Source organism: Toxorhynchites rutilus, chromosome 3 (assembly GCF_029784135.1).
Source record: "Toxorhynchites rutilus septentrionalis strain SRP chromosome 3, ASM2978413v1, whole genome shotgun sequence".
In the NCBI taxonomy this organism is placed as follows: Eukaryota; Metazoa; Arthropoda; class Insecta; order Diptera; family Culicidae; genus Toxorhynchites; species Toxorhynchites rutilus.
In genome coordinates this window covers 120180350-120196899 of record NC_073746.1, presented here as the reverse complement: position 1 = coordinate 120196899, position 16550 = coordinate 120180350, and the positions used below count along the sequence as shown (strand labels likewise).

The following is a 16550-nucleotide window of genomic DNA, read 5'->3' as shown; positions in this document are numbered from 1 at the left end:
TGATCACAATATAGTTACAATTCAAATTTCATTTTCTTTCAATATCTCAAATATATTGAATAAAACAGATCATTGCATTTACTACGGTAAACTTTTATTATTCTTATACTTAACCCCCACACTCGTACATAAAAAGTGAAAAGTGTGTTGGACAATTTGTAGTTTGTTTTCAATTCAGTCGACATACTTCGAGATCTTTTTCCCGATAAAATAATTACTGCAACGGTGACAATTACGTCCTACTTGATTTAGCTTAGTTTGATTCTATACAGTTGGAGTTGTGTCCTCATCACTTTCATTTTGCAGCGACTTTAGTCGCTCTAGGAATGTATCCATTGTCATGCGTTCCAGCTTAGGAGCACTGCCAAGCAGTTTGCGCACTCGAGTCTTCCTAGCCTTTGTCGTTGCTTTATTTACGTTGCATCCGTCGAAGCAGTTCAAGCTGCGTCGCAATTTTCGCATTCCGAAGAATTTGCACTTATCTACTGCAGGAGATCCTTCCTCAAAAATCGTCTCTAGATTAGACGGTTTCATGTCAATTTTTTTGCTGTTAATCATATAGTAGTTACGGATTTCATTCTCCGATGCGTTTAGATTGATTTGTATTCTGGTCGGTTTTGTGATTGTACGACGTTTGATCTTGTGTAGCTTACTGTCCAGGGATTTGGTGCGAGACGATCTACGTCGTTGCACCCGATTACAAGGCGATGAGCTGCATCCGGGGGTCTCCTCGTCCTCATCATCCGAATCATCATCTTCGGTTGGCAAACAAATGTCGGTTTTTTCCTCCTTAAGACTGAGATTCTGTTCGATTGCAGACATAATTAACGGTAAATCGTTCTCGATATTACAACCGCTGTCGGATGAAGGAAATTAAATGTATTTTTTTCAGGGAAACATAGAATTCATCTAGATGTTACCTGAAAATATTGGGCCTTTCAGTGTTATTCTCAATGCTTGCTAGGAATTGCAGAGGAATTTTGTCCATTGATATGAAGAAATAAAATATACTAAAACGAATGTAAGCAAACACACATTTAAACGGAACACATAGTAGAAAATCGAACTAATTAATGAGCCTCTTTATTCAATTATGAACGACAGAAACACAGTGCCCTAATGCAGCGTTTATAAACAAAAATCAATGAGTACATATAGAGGTGGAGCAGTAGGCGAAGTGTATCGTATTGGCAAGCAAAATATCGTGTCGTAATTATTTGCATTCAATATGGAATGTATATGGAAGAAACAAAACAATGTTGAGAGTACTTACGGTTGCATGATAATTTGAGCCAAAATTCTCATGAAATCATTCAACTGGTTGTTTTTTAACAGATGACAATTATATCGTGTGGCTTATTTCGATTATTCATGTGGTAGAAAGGTTCAGAGAGCAGTCGTATGCTTAGTTCTCGAAAGCAGGAACACTTTCTGTGAAATTTTTATTAATTGGCGATTATTATCTCACAACATACACACCGACACTGAGAGCCTTCGAAACATCAACTTCATAACGGTAAAATAATGAAACTTTGTTTGTTTCCATACACGTGGGTGAATGAAAATGCCGCATGGAAATATGACTTTTATCCGTCTTTTTCGTCAAGATTTCACTAATATTCACTCCACGCTATCACATTAGCCTCATAGTCAGCGGGAGCTCTACAAAAATGAACATTTTAATTGATAAATTACTTCCTGAAAATAGCATTTTCACATGGATGCGGTGGGCAATCAAAGATAAACACAACGGCTGACGTCACTATTTGCGAAATAGTTATGGCAGCGCATTCTATGTCGCTCGAAGTTCGACCATCTTCATTACCTTTTTTTCAGGGCATTGAACAAAAACGATATGAAAGTGTCAAGTTTAGAATGGAGATCCATGGTGAAGGGTTTATTCTACAGAGGTTGCCCGCTTTCAGGACACTGGAAGAAAATGTGTTCTTTGAAAACATGTACAGCCCGCCAAAATAAAATCACTGCATAGATTCATCACTCACATGGCACATATAGTTTTAACGAACAGATCGGGAAAAAATTAGGCATTCCATAACTGAATCACCCATACACTGTTTGAATCACCCATACACTGTTGGTTTGAGTGAAGCCAAATATTTGATACTTTTTGACAGAAGAAATTTGATCAATGTGTACTAATCAAATATATTTGACACAAAACACGGCAAGCAAATATTCAGTTATTGAGTCCCTAATTTTTTTTCTATCTGTTCGTCAAAGCGGTCGGTACACGGTTATATAACGTGAAATATTCCTGTCGATTTTGTTTTCCATGTTCGATTGTCACTGTTGATAATTGAAGAGTGAACAACCAAATATTTTTTTGTACCAAATCCAAACTAAACTGTGTCAAAAAATATCAAATATTTGACCTCCGGACAAACAGTGAACGGCCACTTTAAGAACATCCACACCATTTGTTAAATTTCGGTTGCTAAACAAAATTAGGCAACCCTCTACCAGTGATGTCCATACCTACTCCGTCATCCTCAACGAGAGCGCTCCTTTTTGGTCTTTAATCGCCATAGTTCTAGATATGTGCGAGCACATCTGATTCTTTTCACTCAACACTCGATTGCGCTAGAGGTGGAAAGAGAGTGCACAAACTATCTACAGTGCAGCGGATAAATTCACTGGAGAGTATACTTTGGTGAGCTCCGCCGGAGCGCACAGATAAAAGAACAGAAATGGTTTTCAATTAGCTTAGCGCTGTGGTTCGCTGAAAAAATAGAACCGAGGTGAAACATGTGCGTGGATTATATGTAGAACGAGATTGCCCTCTTCAGTTGACTCCTCAGTTTACTCTTCAGTGCACTCCTCAGTGTGGCAGACTGCGGATCAGCGCGCTTCAGTGCTGGATACAGGTTTTCGCACACTCGAGCTTCCTGTAGTGAAGAGAGTGTAAGAGAGTGTGACTCATTCGCACCAAGATTTCTCTCAACTAGCGCACACTGGCTCTTTATATATTCGCCGGTAAAAGGGAAAAGCGCATGGTTTCTCTTTGGTGAATGATGAGTGTATCCTCAGTTTAGGCATGAAACTAGTTCACTTGGGTATCAATTCAGTGAAAATACCATCACTGCCCTCAGAGTAGCAGCCGTTTCATAAATTTGGCAACGAAGTAGTAACTTCATCGCAAGGTTGCTATTTGCATCAAAAGTCAAAATTTTGTTTTGTTTCTCTCCGTTCTGCATTGGTTGCGATGAATGATTTTATAAAATGGTGGTTCTATCACCTATCCTTAGGTCACTAGTGGTTGATGACCTTCTGGGAAGCTTGGAGACAAAAGGTTTCGAAATCGTGGGTTTTGCTGACGACCTAGTTATAATGGTACGTTGTAAGTTCGACGACGTGATATCGAGGAGGATGCAGATGGCCTTAAACTTTACACAATCATGGTGTGTCGAAGAAGGTCTGAACATAAATGCTAACATTTGCATCTTATTAGACAGTTAAGTGGCAATTGAAGCCCTTTATGCATTCTAGTGTTATTCAAAAATTGCCAGGGAATGCATGTGCCTTTTACGGCAACTTAGGCTAAGGTTACTTTGGATCGGAGTACGCACGAAAATTTGATTGTACGAATAGAAACAAACAATTTTGTTCGATAGAAGCTGACGAATTCGAACGAAGCAAGGGGGAAGCAATGTAACTACACCAATGCAACTCAATGTGGTTGTTTACTTTCACTATTGCATACAATTCGTGCGATCACTTTTCTGCATCCAGTATCACCGCCGCCTTAGTCAGATAAGTTCGATACAATTGTACTGGATTCCTGGCCATTGCGGTGTGGAGGGAAATGAACAATCGGATGAACTCGCAAGACGCGGCTCAAGCTCACTCTCTCACTGGTCTTGAACCTTTCTGTGGAATTTCTGATTGTGTGTTGAAAAGTGAGCTGAAGAAATGGGAAGACCGGGAGGTGAAGCCCAACAGGATGGTTTTACAACTTAACCATTAAAAAAAAAATTATCACGCCGAGCATAAAACTTACTCAACAGTTGCTGAGTCTTAATAAGAAAGACCTCAGGTCTTATAACAAAACACTGTCCAAGTAGATACCATCTCAAAAACATAGTCTGTGTCGCTGATCAAAATTAGAAATTTTATTTGACAGATTATCCCTGATTAGCACCTATCTCACTATAGCTTTCAGTATACTTCTCCATCATTAAATAGTAGATAAGCTTGAAGCGTAGTAAAAATGGGGCATACTACAATAGTATGAACCATTTTTTAGTGTAATAATGGATGCAGTGGTTTATACCCAACAAGCGAAAAAAATTGATTTTTGTTTTTCTCTTGACGACACGCGTGTTTCTCAAAACTCGGAGCAAACAATCATAACAACAAAACATCCTCGTTTGGTAACCACCGATGCGAAAAGCAAAGTAGTAAAATAACTACCATGATAGCAACGTCCTGTGCGATGGGGATGCTCTATATCCCAGATTGGAACCAACATTGAATCGGTGTAGACCACATACCCCCACAATAGAGCGCAACGGCATTAAATCGAATGATCTTGGAGGTCAATTACGCGAAATTACGCAAAATTTCACATTCGCTTTCTTTTCGTATGACGTATCTGACGATGCGTGTTATCCTCAACAGCGAAAGGTTGCTCTAAACGAGTTATGATTTTCTTGAAAAAAAACTTCACAATTTGCGGATTTCTGGAGGAAACGGTAAATCAAAATGGCCCCCGGAATAAATCGCATCAGCAAACAACTGCAACAGAAACAACCGCTAAGAAAAAGTGTGACGCGTTGAAAAATATCATGGGTAGAAGACGGTCTGTGATACCGTGCACGAGTATGTATTGATGATGATTTTGCGCCGGGCAAACGTAATGCATCAGGCAAACGTATGCCGTCCGACACCTACTAAAGCTCGGTCGCACCTTGCTAAAGGATCGTATCCTGTATTTCAAACTAACCGGGCAATCAGTGCAACACAGGTTTGCGAGCGAGACATCGCATCTTCCGACGGCGGGTCGGCGGTGGACTCGGATCGCGCCATCTTGGCGGCTCAGAATACATTTAGAAAAACGAAAACATAATATTAATTTATAATAGAAATACGCTTTTTTCTGTGAGGCATTTATACACATGTTTTCCTCGCGCCACAAGTTTTCTAGCCTACTACACTTTTTCTGAGCGGTCGTTTCTGTTGCGAATATCAAAATATGTTGCCTACTCGATGTTCTGTACCTCTAAATATCACCCATTATTTAATGCTAGAATATTTTCTAAGGGGCCGTCCACATACCACGTGGACAACTTTAGGGGGAGTAGGGGTTACGAAAATGTCCACGTTTGTCCACGGTGAGGGGGGAGGGAGTTCAGATAATGTCCACGTGGACACGTAGAGTATAATTTTAAGTAAAACATTCATATTTATAGTCAAAATTCAATGAGATCTGCTCTATATTTACAAGACATTTTTAACTTTAAGCCCACCCTGTATTCAACAATAAAAAGACTGAGTTGCCTGAGAGTGCTGCAAACATCCATATTTTTCATATGGCTGGATTTCTTCCCGGAGATGTATATTCTGGAAGCGCATGAACTGGCATCGATCAATTTATTCCAATTGGTGATAAAGGACCATGTATTCCGTCAGGATAAAGACACAAAGAATGTTGGAATTTTTGTAGTAGGAAAAAACACGACTTATGTGCAGGTTGCGATTCTGCTTCTGTTCTTGATGATGAAACGGCTTCGTATTTGTTTTCCGAGAGCTCCCAAGAGGTTTTCCGAAAATTGAAACGAACAACAAAATCATTCATGGGTGCACGGGCCGTATCTGTGGAGATCTGTTTCTTGCAATGATTTTTTTCTTAATTGCTATCTGGTAATTTTTGTAATACGCTTCTAGTGGGTTGTCTATAAAACGATGCTGCTATTTTTTTACCCCGTTCGTTTATTTTAGGCTCATTAGCATTTAGCTGTAACAGAGCTGAATTTTATTACCATGCTGCTATTGATGTCAATAAAATTGAGACACTTATTAAGATTAATCCTCGGTACACGACACATGAATTAATGAATTCGCTACAGATGTCTGAAACCGCTCATTGAGCACCTGGTGCAGCATGGGTACGAAAAACGCTACAATGTATGGACTACATATCAACCCATATTTTGGAGTCCGATCGGATTTGACAGATCGCAATCCGAACGAGATCAACTTTTGCATACTGCAATCCAAGGTTGCAACATTTGCACAACCCGATTTGATTTGACTTGGTCAGATGAAAGAACGTAATATTGTGCTAATTTCAAATCCAACCGGATTCCGGAATAAGGGTTTATTTTATCGAAAAACATTTGAAAGAACGCATTTCAATCTTCGATTCATTTCATAAACGCAACGAAAATGCATGACTTGACTTGGATGGCTTTAAAGTTCTCAGTGGAACTTTGGGTTTCTCAATGTAGGTATTACTTGCGTCATTTTCATTAGTAGTACTTAGTTGAGATATCTTTGCCGAATGACACGCCTTGAATGTATTCAGGAGTATAAAGTTCTAGAATACGCGTGACCTCAGTGCAAGTCGGAAGAAATTTCTTTGACGAAAAAGCCCCCGGCCAGAACGGGAATTGAACTCGAACCCCCAGCCTGATAATGTGTGACGATAACCACTCGGCCACGGGGCACGAAAATACATATTTGTAGCAAATTGTGAAGAGCAAATCATTCACAATAATGTTGAGTTAGAACCATATTGGGCATTTGAATATAACTCCGAAGTAGGTTCTCTGGGTCTGGTAGGACTGGAAGAAAATCTGCATTGTGAGCTTCTAACAATCAACTAGTCTCGATGAATTCCAATAAGTACTGCTCGCAGCTGACCGTATTAAAATCAATGATCTAGAACGCTTCAAGGGCGCTTCCAAGACTCCACCCGCTTTACTCACCAGATATTGTATCTTCAGATTATCAACTGTTAAGATTTATGTAAGACGAGAAGATATTTCGCAATCCGCGATCATGAATGTACAGTGTCAACATCTAATTGCGACACCCGGTTTTCTGAGACATATCTACTTTCAATTTAATTTTGACTTGTTGTTATTTGATTACTTGAAACACGTAGTCCTGTCCTCGACTTAACTACTAGGATATTAACGCTAAAATTGATCATTATAATATAAAATCATTATTAGACATGACCTTCCTTTTACATTTTTCACTACTCGAAAATTAATATGATTTGAAATTACATGCAAAACATATTTGATACGGAGAAGTAAATTTTGATAGATAATTTTTATTTTGAAAGTGTGTTCAATCCACCAATCCATTGTCATTATTCCTTCCCATAAATGAAGCACAAAGTTTAATGCAGTCAATACAAATACAAACGCGAATAGTAAACTAATGTTATTTCAAATCTTCGGATCAGTTAAATGAACAGCAACAGAATTTGGACATTACTGTTTATTCGTTTGAGTGACAATGTGATGGGTGTGTTGAACGATCCGAAACTAGCAAGACATCACAAGATTTAGACGATTTGAACAGCGCGATGATATCAACATCGGTGAATTGAAAACAAATCGTTACTATTAATAAAGCTATTATTCCTATTAATAAAAACATGTAATAGAAAATTGAAACAAACTTGAAATTAAATTTAAGCGAAAAATATAGAATTCTCTTCTTTTTCTTCCGAAAACTGGAGAAGTGTCCACGTGGACAATAGGGGGAGGGGTGTAAGGAATGTCCACTCTTGTCCATGGAGGGGGAGGGGGGTGTCCAAAATCATGCTTTTTCTGTCCACGTGGTATGTGGACATCCCCTAAGATACTTGTCTTGTTATAATGGTCCGGATTCTTCAGGAATTGAAAAAATCAGACATCTCTGTGCCGTGGAAGCCACTACGATCGTTTAAAACACAGTCGGCTGATGTTAAATTTTCGCTGTTTTTTTTGCCCGTTCGGTATATAACGTTGAGTGTGACCACGCCTTTAGTGAATGTTCGAGTTACGAATCCATGAAACAAAACATGTCAACGTCACAAACACCACCGTAGCGAACAGCTGACAGCAAAGTAAATAAAATACTATTTATTTACTTCGAGCTGACAGTATACAGCTTTCTCCGGTTCGAATGACAATCGTTCGATTTGCGTCAGCTGAGAGAGAAACAACGGCAGAGCGCGTATTCGTACTCTTTCCCATGCAGTGCTAATTTACACCAATTGTGTGGTAATTTAGTAGCAGCAGAGTGTTTACTGTGGTGGTGTTTCGAAGAAAGGTTTGTGATTACATGTGCATGAGCATGTTCCAGTACTATTATTTACTACACATATCGGCGTCATCCACAAATTGAACCGCAAGAAGTAAGGTCAAACGCTACAAATCGTGGACGGCATTGCGTAATCTCATAAACCTTAGGTTACTTATCGGTACCAGTATTGCATCGATTTGCGAAAATGAGCGAAATTGCAGTGCAAGATCTGACATTGAATGGGTGCTCCTCATCGGCCGCAGGTACGTATTGGGATTGCTGTTTAGTTGGTGCCTTAAGAAAAATGTATTTTTTTCAGATGCAAGCGTAGGGATATCGAGAACTACTGAAGAGATTCAAATCCCTGTTCCATGGGGAATAGTTGCAGGTAAGTTAGTTGCAATGCTTTGTTTAAAGCTTGTATGAATGTAAACACGACTGATGCGTCATGTTTCGCACGTGATAGCTGGCTGAAGTTTGATTTCAAACATATGGTTGAATACATCATACATTATCGTCAAAACTTTTTGTGCTTAGTCATGTTATGTGCGATGAGAGGCAGGAAGAGTATCGATAAATGCTATGATTCAGAGTTTTGTTACGTATGCTATTTTCCCAAATTTTGTTACCATGATCCAATATGCGCATAATTTGAGAACGCGCAACAATTATCGAATCGTTATTTTGTTCTTTCGTTCATAGGTAAATGGTGGGGTTCCCGGCAGAAGCAGCCAGTGCTAGCATTCCACGGATGGCAGGACAATGCAGGAACATTCGATAGGCTTTGTCCGCTCCTTCCGGAGCATATTTCCATTCTGGCGATTGACCTTCCTGGCCATGGCAAATCGTCCCATTATCCGAAGGGAATGCATTACTACATCTTTTGGGATGGAATTTCGCTGATTCGACGAATTGTGAAATATTTCGGCTGGAGCAAAATAACGTTGATGGGACATTCGCTTGGAGGCGCCCTAAGTTTTATGTATGCAGCTGCCTTTCCTGACCAAGTTGAGGGATTCGTTTGTATTGACATTGCGGGGCCTCCAGCAAGAGACCATCGGAAACAAGCAGCAAGTCTAGGCGACTGCATCGATAAATTTTTGTATTATGAAACACTACCAGAATCCAAGATGCCCTGCTACAGTTATGACGATGCGATCGATGTGGTTCTCGCTGCCTATGATGGGTCGGTAGATTTACAATCGGTGGAAGTGCTCATGCAACGCGGAATGGCACCAGCTCCCGCTCATTCCAACAAGGAAGGATATCATTTCTCCAGAGACTTACGTCTGAAGGTCGCTCTCATGGGTATGCTCTCGCTTGAACAGGTCATAGCGCATGCTGAACGAATTAAATGTAAAGTGCTGAATATACGGGCCATCCCGGGATTACATTTCGAAAATCAGGAGTACTATCCCAGTGTGATAGAAGCGATGAAGAAATCTTCGGCCCGACTGATTTATCATGAAATCCCTGGCACGCATCACATTCATCTGGTCACCCCGGAGCGAATATCTCAGCAGGTGTCGAACTTTCTGCTGGAAACGAATGTTTCTTAAATCATTGTGTGACTTTCTAATAAGCACCCCGTTTCGATCTTTTATCATATTCCATGTTTGTTGATAGCACTCTCGGCTTGTTTCAAGCACCACTTTTGACCTAGTTATACAATCTGTTAGATTGACGGTACAAAACAAATAAAATTAATCTGACGCACTATTTCAACGCAGATAATTGAAAATAAGAAAAAAAAACTATTTATATGTTAGCATTAAATAACTTTAGCAAAGGCGAGGTATTAGAAAGTAATTTTAACTAAATAGCAAAAAATAACTGTTTAACAGTTGGGTATATATTTGTATTTAAAGGGTTGTGTGAAATATAGTTGTGCTTTATTCACGCGAAATACAATGATCTTTCTTGTTTTGTTATACATATGTCGGTCCGTACGTTTTCTTGGTGGTACATGGTACCAGGGAGGTCTCTTTCAGATAATTTCCTATTGATTTCTGGAGGATTGTCTCCAGTGGACTGAACGTGGCGCGAGAACGTAACCTAGCTTTGGACACTTCCAGCGATTTGAGTAGTTCGAAGTTTCTCTGCTGGGCTGCCTCGAGAGTGAAACTTCTCAAAACCTTCTCTTTAGTGCAGGACGATATTTCTTCAGATCGTTGTAGTTGACGCTCTTTTTCTTTGCTGCAAGAGGTGATTGTGATTAAACCATGTATATTTTGTTATACTTTAGATCTGGACTCTAAAGTTTTTCACAAAATGAGAGAATATGAGGAGTCATTTTTACTGGTTTGGCACTAGATGATTAGTTCCACACGGGTTTACACTAGCGAGTAACATAAGACCATAGGCCGGGCTGATCAATTATGTGCTTACCCAACCGTAGCGTTGATAAGGAGTTAATGCGGATACCAGTGCGAGTCAATCGCTTGTGATCGAAATGAATACACGGAGAACAAACAATGCCACTTGTGAAAAGAAATTGGTGAGAAAAATCCAAAATGATCTTGCTCAAGGCTGAGAGCTTAGCTTAAGTTTTCTAAATTGGCTTTTTTCAAGGCTAGAGGAAATAATATTTTTTTCAAACACACATTATTTAAAATTGGTTGGTTCATTTTTTATTTCTTCAGTTCATTAACTATTTAATTCTTTTATTCTTTAATTTTTTCATCACTCAATTCTTCAACTCTTTACTTCTTTAGCTATTTATCTCTCCAACTCTTTAATTATTTGATTCTATAATTATTTAATTTTTAATTCTTCAACTACTTCCCGCTGCGCTTTTGGAGTTAGATAAAGAGTACGCGCGATAGATAACTGTGTATTTTTCCGGTCGAAGTGATTTGATTGAGAGTTCTCTTTTTCACTTTCTCAGGTTCCCCACAGTTAATTTTCAACCGTCGCGATTGGATTTTACTGAATGAACTTTTTACTGAATGTCAAAATAAAACGTATGTCCAAGGCAGCAAATCCCCTTTATTCCGCGCGGCGAATGAGGTGAGATGGCTCAAGTCACTGCATTCCCGTAGGCGAATGGCGTAACTATAGTTTGTCACTAGGTGAGATTCGAAGTCGTTTCCTCATATGTTATCGACTCAGATACCAAAAAGAGGTTGAAAAGTAAGTTAGCTTACACAATGAAGCTAAAAATTTTGCTATCTGACGTCGCTCGCCGCGTCGAAAAAGGGGGAATGTGTTTTTGAACGAATAAAAAAAAAAGAACTGTCAAACATGGTCCGGTCTGACTCAACAAACCCCATAATAAATGTGTTATGTACAATGTCCACTTGTGCTTCACAAGTGAACGTAATTGTTTCGTAGAATACCATAACTAACTATTTATTTCACTTTTCTGATAATTTTTATTATGTTTTTTATAGTTCAAAGCAATAAATAAAATACCGATATAATAAACCTAATTCTTCATTTATTTACCATAGGGAATAATTTTTCCCATGAAGTTATAGGAAACCTACCCAGCAAACATTAATTCGTATAATTTTGCATGTGCCAAGTCTTACAAGAATTCCGAATAAATCATAATCGCATATAATATCAATCAAAGTATGTGTCGTGTATATTTGAAATTGCATAAAATGCAAAAACTCGATTTTATATACCATTATCAAATTAAGTCGCAATTCGGTATAACAAACATCAATTTTATGATGTACATTGTCGTAAAATATATTTAATCCGCATCATATGCGTATATTACGCTGATGCAGTTTGTGTGTCGTATAAGCGTACAATTTAAATCGATGCAGTACTGTAGCAAATCGTGTTGCATGCTGAAGAAAATCATGAAACAGTAAATCATATTAGATCCTAATAAAGAACATATTACATCATATTGAAATGTCAATGAAATTCTGATGCACTCGAAAGTTTCAACCGCTGTTGAATTAAATTTCAGATAGCCGCGCGAGATAGCTGGTGGATGATAATCCAGACGACCGGAGTTCGAACCCACATCGGAGCAGTTTTCACCAAACATTAATCTGTGCCATTTTAAACATTCATATTCCACGCCCAACACAAGTCAATCAAATAATTACAATTTCTACAAACATAAATACTCATATATTAAAATGGCGATTCGTGAGGCTATAATAAACATTTCACGAAAATATTTTGCACCATTTGTTTTTTTTCTATGTCTGTAATAAATCGTATATGAGTATGGCAAAAGTCGCTATTATAGCCGGGCAAAGTTGCATATTCATCCAACCAAATTCGGTAAGCATTTGCCATGTATGTATATGGCCTCCACTTTTGCATGCATATGCCAGTTAGGCGCATTATATGCCAACCAAATTTTAAGGCATATGATGTTGTATATACGCTTGTTATGCGATTTAATGTTTGCTGGGTATACACCCTGCTATGTTTTTCTGATGATATTCTCTTATGGCGGGTTTACCCTAGGGAGATCTATAGCTATAGATGGATTTATTCACCTGAAAATAGGTGTAAACGGGTGAGAATAAATATGATACACTTATTCGAGGTATATATAACTTGAATAAATTCAGCATATGTAAACGCTTGTGAATTTCTCACTGGTGAGAAATCACCAAAGTTGGATGCAGTTCTACTTCAGGTGAATAAATTCATCGAAAATATGAATATATTCATTATAGAAGTTCTCGCTAGTGTAAACGGTTGATGCGATTTCTATAAATCTCATCATATTTCTTCACATGAATATATATCTCTAGTCTAAATCCACCCTTACTTCACACCCACAATAGCTAAAATATTGTGTTGTATTGGCATATTTAGTCTTGGACATCTTATGGTCCTGATAGGGTTAACCGGAGGCGAATGAATCTTAAGCTTTAAGGTCTCCGTGAACAAAGCAAAAGAAGCAGAAAGTATTTAACGATTGAATCACCGATACTTGCTCAACGAAAATGTTCGTTGCAGTCAGGGATTAGACATCAATTGAATATAGGCTACCCAAAATCAAAATCAATATGGCGTCATTTGTTTACCAACATATCATTTGCGAGGATTGAAATCGTTGAAATCACGGAGATAGCGCTGCTTTATTTCTAACTGCATGAGCGGTTTTCATATTTCGGTTTCACATGTAGGTGTTCACATTTAACATGAAGTTTAAGGTGAAGGTGAAAGCTAGCCACAAATGGCTGCCACAATGGCGCTCATTTCTTTCATCTCCCTCTCTCACCCCTCGCACGAAAATGAATAATTTTGCGAAACAGTGTGATGAAAATTATCGTTTTCGCACATTCCCATCAAGTAATATCAACCAAACTCTAATCGATTACTTGCAAGATATTAAATTTTTATCTGCTGACGCACTGTATAGTGAAAAACGTCGGAAATCTCGAGCTAGTGCTCTGAAAGTTAAATTTTAACTTTCAGTTTTCGGTATTGGTTTGGTTTGTTTTGGTGAAAGCATCGTTATTTTTTCGACACTGATGCCAGACAACATCATCGAAACAGCTATAAAAACCACTTAATAAAATGATATTCCTGGGTCATAGTGTCATGTCATGAGAATCAATAGAATAAAATTGTGTTGATATCAATACAATTATGATTTTTACGTTGAATGGATCTATAATGTAAGTTTGACCAACTTTAACATTAGTTAAGTAAATTGTATTGCAGAGCTCGAAACACTGCCACGACTGCCTATGCTTTCAAAAACAGTAAAGGGAAAAACATTACATTCAATCAAAATGCCTCGGCCAACGAATAGAAGAGTTAAGGCTCTCCAACGTGAATATGTGAAAACAATACGATCAACGGAGGAAAATATTAAGGAATTATCAACATCGAGTTGCTAAGCGGAGGAACTTGTTAATACCAAGCCCCAATTCGCATGTGTTATAAGTTTGCTCATGTTACGCTCGCGTATAATCAGAATTTTACTTCATATGCAAATGCACCTTCTATATATATTAATATTTGCATTTCATCATCGGAGCATATCGTTCATACATTTTACTTTTGTATTGAATTGTTATTTTTTTCAAATGTATTCAATAGGCCGTATGAATAAGAACAAAATTCACCTTTAGTTTACTTCATTCGAGCAGTCGAGCAGTGAGATTAAGTTTTTACTACGTTTGGTATGAATAAAAGAAACAACAAAGTATTTACTTTTCGAAAATGGATGTTTAGCTGATTTCGTATAATAAAACAGCATTCATCAAGTATTTACTTTGTAATTATCAAGTATGCTCATGAGCATACTTTGGATCTGAAAACACTTCCATTCGTTTTGATGTCATATCCGATTTATGTTTAATGCTACTATCTTGCGCTTGAAGTTAAACAAGTTAACGATCCGCATTGGTGGCATTGAGCTTCGTTTACTAGCTTAGGGGAACGTAAAAAAATTGATTGATTTTCAGGCGGAATGAACACGTTTTCAAAATTTAAATTATGAATGAAAAATAACCTTTCCGTACCTATTTGGCATTCTGTTTAAATGAAAAACACTTTTGTTTGCAGGTGGTGAAAAAATCTTGTACAAAAATTGTTTTTGAAGACAACTTTATATTATAATAAAAAGTTTCAGTAATAATGTTGGAAATGTATAAACAAAGGGTTAAATGAAAGTCCGAAAAAAATGTGTTAAGTGATTAAATAACATGATGTGAACATTTTCATTCAAATTGTAACATTTGAAAACTGGCTTCGTGTCTTCTAATATGATAGGTATTACACTAACGAGATAGGGACCCAAACTATGGTCCCTAATTGAAAGTCGCCACCAGACGTCGACACTATTCCTTTTTCATCGCGAATTCACGCTTTGTCCAAAAAAAAAAAAAACGTTTTGAAACGAAACCTAAACAATCAGTTGACAGATGTTTGACAAAGTAAAATCTATGTTCGAATTCGAAAATGAAATTAGTAAAGTAAACTTTTATTCATACGGATTCAAGTAAATACTAGGAAAGTTTACTTTACTTGGAAACGGGCAGAATAACTAAATACTTTGAATAAAAAATTCGTACGTCCTAATGACTCGTGTCAATGAAGCACCACACAGTCTGATAAGTGAATTGATCTATTTACGTGTGCTTTGCTCTTCTCTCACAAACACTATTACCCCATTTATACACGTGGGTTTACCTATACTACTACAATGGCTAGCTTCCAACTTCACCTTAAAGTTAGCCACAATTCGATTATATAACCGGACCGAGTTGTAAACAACAGTAATTGACAGAACCAAAATGTTAGTGAATCGCAGCAATATTGGGTATACTGGCAATATGAGGGATTTGACGTTTTAGTCATACCCCTGGTTGCAGTCCACACAAGCTCAAGCTCAACGAATCATTCAAAAAAAAATAATTTATGGTACTTTCAAGAACTTTAAAAACGGTTTGTTTTTCAAAGCTTTAATTGGACGTTGTAGAAAAACCAATTCAGGTTTCTTAACTGCATATTTTTCGATCATAATTTCTTGAAATATCGAAACGAAAGATTAATTTTTATCTCTACAATGTGAAATTTTATTGGAAAGTTCTGAGAATGAAAGCTAATGAATATGTTTAATTAGTTTTTTTGTGAATTAGTTGGGAACAAATATTTTCAGTCCAGGAAAATTAAGAAAAAAAAAAAGAATAATCTTTTTCACAGTTTTATTTTGCAAATCTCAAATGTATGAAACAGTTACGAGATGTTGAAAGACGCAATTTGAAATTTTAATGTTTTTTTTTCACAATACTTACAGCAACTTTAATTTCTCTTCCAGTTCGTACTCCATCACAGCGTATTTTTCGTTGGTGTCTGAGATGAAATCAATTTCTTTCTTCTTAATTTCGCTCATGATTCTTTCAATTTTGTATTTTTCTCTTATATGAACAGTTAACACGAAGCGTGGTGATACGATTTTCGTTTGTTTATTATTGTACTATAAGTTTCCATGGAGATAACGGCATAGCTTTAAAGGCTTATGGCAAAATTAAGCTTTTTCCAACTAAAAAGCTTTTTATAGCAAGTGTTTGCGAGCTTAAAAGCCTGATGATATGTGGTTTTGAATTTCATTTCCCAATGATACCATTTCATTGCCGTATGGCCAATTCTTATTTTAATCCTTTAACCCTTTAACCCTTTAACCCTTTAACCCTTTAACGGGTACCGGCAACAATGTTGCCACCAACAAAAAAAATTCTTTTTGCTGTACTATGCTGAATATTCTTACAATATTTTACTTAGCCAAAACCTCCTAAAGCTTAAACCTGGCAATACTCTATTTTTTTTGAGCTGCTAAAATTGTACGATAT

General features: G+C 37.5%; 2 protein-coding genes across 4 annotated transcripts; one reads left to right on the top strand and one right to left on the bottom strand.

Moving 5' to 3' along the window:
* Positions 1-72: 72 nt before the first annotated feature.
* LOC129774539 (uncharacterized) lies at positions 73-16108 on the bottom strand. Of its 2 annotated transcripts, none has more exons than XM_055778289.1 (3): positions 15996-16108; positions 921-1010; positions 73-856 (listed from the first exon to the last, which is right to left on the bottom strand). In XM_055778289.1, the coding sequence occupies exons 1-3, from the start codon at positions 16091-16093 to the stop codon at positions 265-267; spliced, it is 780 nt and encodes a 259-aa protein (XP_055634264.1). In that variant the 5' UTR covers positions 16094-16108; the 3' UTR covers positions 73-264. The 2 variants fall into 2 exon arrangements, with proteins under 2 accessions (XP_055634264.1, XP_055634265.1); XM_055778290.1 differs by lacking the exon at positions 15996-16108 and adding an exon at positions 1274-1296.
* Positions 8128-10166, top strand: LOC129774538 (probable serine hydrolase). Of its 2 annotated transcripts, XM_055778288.1 has the most exons (4): positions 8128-8374; positions 8430-8525; positions 8582-8650; positions 8965-10166. In XM_055778288.1, the coding sequence occupies exons 2-4, from the start codon at positions 8468-8470 to the stop codon at positions 9819-9821; spliced, it is 984 nt and encodes a 327-aa protein (XP_055634263.1). In that variant the 5' UTR covers positions 8128-8374; positions 8430-8467; the 3' UTR covers positions 9822-10166. The 2 variants fall into 2 exon arrangements, with proteins under 2 accessions (XP_055634263.1, XP_055634262.1); XM_055778287.1 differs by having other exon boundaries at positions 8128-8525.
* Positions 16109-16550: the final 442 nt, after the last annotated feature.

Excerpts from the sequence above, each read along its gene's own strand:
- LOC129774538 (XM_055778288.1), top strand. The coding sequence starts at position 8,468 with ATGAGCGAAATTGCAGTGCAAGATCTGACATTGAATGGGTGCTCCTCA. Across the intron at positions 8,526-8,581 it reads GTGCTCCTCATCGGCCGCAG|ATGCAAGCGTAGGGATATCG; the intron begins GTACGTATTGGG and ends TATTTTTTTCAG. Across the intron at positions 8,651-8,964 it reads TCCATGGGGAATAGTTGCAG|GTAAATGGTGGGGTTCCCGG; the intron begins GTAAGTTAGTTG and ends TTTCGTTCATAG.
- LOC129774539 (XM_055778289.1), bottom strand. The coding sequence starts at position 16,093 with ATGAGCGAAATTAAGAAGAAAGAAATTGATTTCATCTCAGACACCAAC. Across the intron at positions 1,011-15,995 it reads GAAGAGAAATTAAAGTTGCT|TATATTTTATTTCTTCATAT; the intron begins GTAAGTATTGTG and ends CATTCGTTTTAG. Across the intron at positions 857-920 it reads GAAAGGCCCAATATTTTCAG|CGGTTGTAATATCGAGAACG; the intron begins GTAACATCTAGA and ends TTCATCCGACAG.